General features: G+C 28.8%; 2 protein-coding genes across 2 annotated transcripts; one reads left to right on the forward strand and one right to left on the reverse strand.

Annotated features, from left to right (window-relative positions):
- Positions 1 to 405: 405 nt before the first annotated feature.
- On the reverse strand, positions 406 to 3,611 carry LOC140446771 (uncharacterized). The gene is made up of 3 exons (XM_072539360.1): positions 1,208 to 3,611; positions 529 to 1,001; positions 406 to 470 (listed from the first exon to the last, which is right to left on the reverse strand). The coding sequence occupies exons 1-2, from the start codon at positions 1,300 to 1,302 to the stop codon at positions 533 to 535; spliced, it is 564 nt and encodes a 187-aa protein (XP_072395461.1). The 5' UTR covers positions 1,303 to 3,611; the 3' UTR covers positions 406 to 470; positions 529 to 532.
- LOC140446394 (uncharacterized) lies at positions 3,167 to 5,127 on the forward strand. Its single transcript, XM_072538942.1, has 2 exons — positions 3,167 to 4,707; positions 5,103 to 5,127. Exons 1-2 carry the CDS (start codon positions 3,167 to 3,169, stop codon positions 5,125 to 5,127), a joined length of 1,566 nt encoding a protein of 521 aa, XP_072395043.1.
- Positions 5,128 to 5,386: the final 259 nt, after the last annotated feature.

Below are 5,386 nucleotides of genomic sequence, written 5' to 3' on the forward strand. Positions count from 1 at the left end.
AAGCCCAATTCAATTTTTATCTTTGATGATGTTGCTTGTGACAACCAAGATGTTATTCGAGAATACTTTAGCATGTCTCGTCATTCTCAGGTGGATCCATTTTATTTGAGTCAGAGTTATGCAAAAATACCTAAACACCTTATAAGAGACAATGCAAATATTTTAATTGTATTCAAACAAGACGATTTAAACCTAAAACACATTTACAATGACCACGTCGGAACAGATATGACTTTTGAAGATTTAAAAAAAATATGTTCGATATGCTGGAAAGAGAATTATGGATTCTTATCAATTTTCAAAGATAGCGACATTAATGATGGTCGATATCGCAAAAAGATTGATCAATATTTTTTAATCAAGTAAAAGGTGTAAATGAAATAAAATACAGAGATAATAATTAGAAAATTAGTTTATTTAATAAAATAATAAGATATAATTATGTACATACTTTTATTTCCCTAAAGCATCTGAAACAAAAATAGTAAAATTTAGAATTATATCGAAACACAAAAATAAATCACTTACTTTTCTATTTCTGACTAAGAAAATCTTCCATGTTCAGCTCTTCCAGATCCACTATGTCTTGGTTTTGAGTCGTTGTCGTCTTCGTCGTCACCTTTCTTTTTTTTGTTGGGGATGGCTGAGGATCGTCGTCGTCGTCGTCATTTGATGTGGCAGGTGGAGAAGTTGGATTTGAATACTTAGACGAGTGGCCAAAATGAGGGGGAGGGGGAGGAAGATATGGCCTTTTTGTCCCCACCAACTGTCTTTGTTGTTGGTACTTTTCAAACTCCTCCACCTCATCATCTAGGAGGTTAAAACGGTATTTCTTACATATATTTTCCAGCACCTGGAACTCTTTATCATTTTCCACTTTAACTCTCATGTATCTTAATGGAAGGTATCCAAATTTTTTTTTTAATGTTTTGTTATTCGGCGAGTATGTAAGATGGACAAATATTCTGTCTCCCTTAAGGGAAACGTCCTTTACGCCATACCTTTAATAGAAAAAATATAATGAACCAACAGCAGCATGAATCAAACAAAGAAAACAAAATAAAAAAAGACCGATTCGAAAAACTTATAATAATCCCATGAAATATTTATAATAAAAAAAATAAACCAGTAAGAGCGAAATAAAATCATGTAGAACAAATCAAAAAAGGAAAATGGAAAAACAACCAAAAATAAGTAAAATACTTACATAAATAACTGCTTCACAATTACAAAGGCGTCCTTTATTGGTAGGTTAATTGGATCCTCAGATACAATAACCAACTGGCATGGTACATTGGCCATTTCGATAGTTCACTGACTGTTCACTGACTAACTGATAGATCAATTTAAAATTAACCGAATTTAAATAGTAAGAATAAAAAAATATATATTAACGTAATTGACTGACCTATTTGATCTTTATTGCAATGCAGAAAATAGTACAAAACATGTTTATCATTAAAACGTTTATTATTCCAAAATTAATTTATCATTATCTAAATAAAATGTGCTTATCTGCCTGACTTTGTAATTTTAATACATTGCAAATAACTTATTTACATCAGAGTTAACCCTTTTGACCCATAAAAATGCAGTCACGTTGAACAACATCTTATTTGCGTCAGATTTAATCTTTTGACCCATAAAAATGCAGTCACATTGAATAACAACTTATCTGCATCAGATTTGATCTTTCTGACCTCTAAAAATACAATCACGTTTAATAACAACTAGTTTGCAGAATTATTGATAAATTTAAACTTTTTGATCCTAAAATATAATCACGTTGAATAACAAGTTACAGAAATACGTCAATTGATTTTTTTTTACTGGATAAGTATAAATTGGAGAGCATCCTAATATTTGGGTTTTATTTGTGCATTCGAAAGTTACCAAGTTAAGTTGAACCAGTTACTAGTGAAAAAAAAAAATGAGTCAGCAAGTAGTCGATGAACTTTCCAACCAGATTGTAGAGAAGATGGAATCGGTAAGTAGATTAATTAAGAGAAAATCTGATTTACGAAACGTAATAAGATATTTGAAAAAACAAATTTTTATTTTGAATAAATGTTTAAAGAATAGGGTTTCTTGTGTTAAAAATTTTCACTGTATAGAAGCAAATTTAACTATTCTTAAAACATATCTTGAAAACTTTAAGAACAGACTAAATGCTAGAAAAACTCTTAAAAGGTGTTTATTGTGGCAGGATGTGGAATCTTGTTTTAATAGTAGAATAAAAACAGGGCTAATAGTCAATTTAAAATATAAAGAACCCAAAATATTTTTGGAAAAAGCTTTTAGGAGTTTTTCAATTCAAATTAGAAAAAGTTTGTTGTCGTGTCTTTTAAAAGTTAATTTGATTTTATATGGTGTTTTTATCAAACCACAAAATGGTGAAACCTCTATTAAACATTTTTCAACCAAAAATGTAACAATTGACCAAAATACAGACCTCAAGGATTGGTATAAAATTAATTGTATTAATGTGATTTTAAAAAAATTTGAGGAATTTCAAGAAAGAGATAGTGGTTGGGCACTATCACAGATTCTACATTTAAAAGTTAATATAAATAGGTATAATCCAATACTGAGTGGTATTTCCACCTATGTTAAATTACCTAAATATATAAGCAATACAAAGAGTGTAATTAACATTAAAAATTCTGATCCTTATTGTTTTCTCTGGTCAATTGTTGCAGCGTTACATCCTGCTAAAATCAATGTTACACGAACCTCATCTTATCCTCATTTTAGTAAGATATTAAAGTATCATAATATCAGTTTTCCCATTGACATAAAAGATATCCCTAAATTTGAAAATTTAAATAAACTTTCAATAAATGTTTTTACAACAAAAGGAACAGGAAAGGAAATTTTACCTTTGCTATTAAGTAAGACTAGTTTTTCTCCTCGTATTAATTTACTTTTAATTCATTCTCAAGATAATAGTACAAATAATAATAGTAGTGATGAGGATGATGGTCCTTTGTGTAGAAAAGATCTATTTCATTTTGCTTATATTAAAAATTTTTCAAGATTAGTAAATCAACAAGTTAAAAATGTTAGAAACAAAAAATGGTTTTGTGAAAGATGTTTTAATCATTTTAGTAATGATGCACTCTTACAAAATCATTTAGAGGACTGTATTAATTCAAATTCAGTTAAGATGGTTTTACCAACAGAAAAGAATAATATTATGAAATTTAAAAATTTTAAACATAAAGAACTTGTTCCTTTTGTTATTTATGCTGATCTAGAAAGTATTCTTATAAAATGCATTGACAATAACAATGATCCTAATATAAAAACTTATTTGTCTCAAAAGCATGAAGCTTTTAGTATAGCTTATTATTTTAAATCTTCTTATAATGATTCCTTATCATACTATAAATCATTTACCGGTCACGACTGTCTTGTGTGGTTTGTAAGAGAACTTGAAAAGATAGCAAAGAGAATAACTAGAGAAAATTTATTGCAAAAATTCAACAAGTTAGGTCCATTAACTGATAAAGAAAGACATGATTTTAATTTGAGTTTTGTTTGTCATATTTGCACTAAACCTATAGTCGATCCATTGGATAAAGTTAGAGATCATTGTCATATTACAGGAAAATTTCGAGGAGCTGCTCATAGATCTTGTAATGCTAATTATCAACATACACATACAATTCCGATTGCATTTCATAATCTCTCTGGCTATGACGCACATTTTTTAATTAAAAGCCTTAATAATAACGTTAAAGGTAATATATCACTACTTCCTCTAAACAAAGAGAGGTATATATCATTTACCAAATACATTCAAAATACAAATATTAATTTTAGGTTTATAGATTCGTTTCGATTTATGTCTGATTCATTAGATAAACTTTCCTGTAATCTAGATGATGATCAAAAACAAATAACGAGAAGGTACTTTGAAGATGATTTTAAATTTAATTTAGTTAAACGAAAAGGTGTTTTCCCATATGAATACCTCGATAATTGGGAAAAGTTGCAAGATACTTGCTTGCCACCTATTGATAGTTTCTTTAGTAAAATTAATAATGAAGGAATAACTCATGAGGATTATCAACACGCATGCACTGTTTGGAACACGTTTGAGATAAAAAACTTGCAAGAGTACGCGGAATTATATTTAAAAACTGACGTATTACTTTTAAGTGATATTTTTGAAAACTTTAGACTGATGTGTTTAAAAACATACGGTTTAGATAGTTTGCATTATTTTACTTTACCAGGGTTAGCATTTGATGCCATGTTAAAAGTAACAAATGTAGAATTAGAGCTTTTAACAGATATCGAAATGGTTTTGTTCTTTGAAAAAGCAAAACGAGGAGGAGTGTCACAATGTAGTAACAGATATGCAGAAGCGAACAATAAGTACATGGGTGATAAATATAATCCTGGTAAAGAGACCTCTTATACAATGTACTTTGATGTGAACAATCTATATGGTTCAGCTATGAGTTATTTCCTTCCTTATGGAGGATTTGAATGGATACCCTTAAATGATATTTACAATTACAATATATTAAATTGTCCCAATGATAGTGAATACGGATACATGCTGGAAGTGGACCTTGAGTATCCAAAAGAACTTTTTAATTCACACAAAGATTTGCCATTGTGTCCAGAACACATAACTCCACCAACTTCTAATTCTACCATTAAAAAACTCTTAACGACATTGTATGATAAAAAGAAGTATGTTATTCATTATATGTATTTAAAACAAGTTATTAGCTTGGGACTGAAGCTTGCTAAGATTCATCGATGCCTAAAATTTAAACAATCACCTTGGTTAAAGAAATATATTGACTTAAACATTGAATTGAGAAAGGAGAGCAAAAATGAATTTGAAAAAAATTTATTCAAACTTTTTATAAACGCTCCGTATGGCAAAAGTATAGAGAATGTACGTAAATATAAGGATATAAAAATTGTAAACAAACTGGGTGGTACATACGGTGCTAACTATTACATTTCCCAACCGAATTTTCATAGTTGTACCATATTTGATGAAAATATGGTAATAATTGAAATGCAAAAACAGAAAATTAATTTTAACAAACCTATTTACATTGGGATGTGTATTTTAGATATTTCGAAAACAATTTTGTATGACTTCCATTATAATTATATTAAAAAAAATTTCAAGATAAAGCCAAGTTATTATACACGGACACAGATAGTTTAATATATCAGTTTTTTGTTGATGATATATATGCTCATATTAAAGAGGATATTCATAAGTTTGACACATCAGAGTACACTGAAAATAATGTCTATAACATTCCCTTAAGGAATAAAAAAGTATTGGGCTTGATGAAAGATGAAAACAAAGGTCAAATTATGACACATTTTATAGGATTGCGCTCAAAAA

This window comes from Diabrotica undecimpunctata, chromosome 7, assembly GCF_040954645.1.
Source record: "Diabrotica undecimpunctata isolate CICGRU chromosome 7, icDiaUnde3, whole genome shotgun sequence".
NCBI classification, from domain to species: Eukaryota; Metazoa; Arthropoda; class Insecta; order Coleoptera; family Chrysomelidae; genus Diabrotica; species Diabrotica undecimpunctata.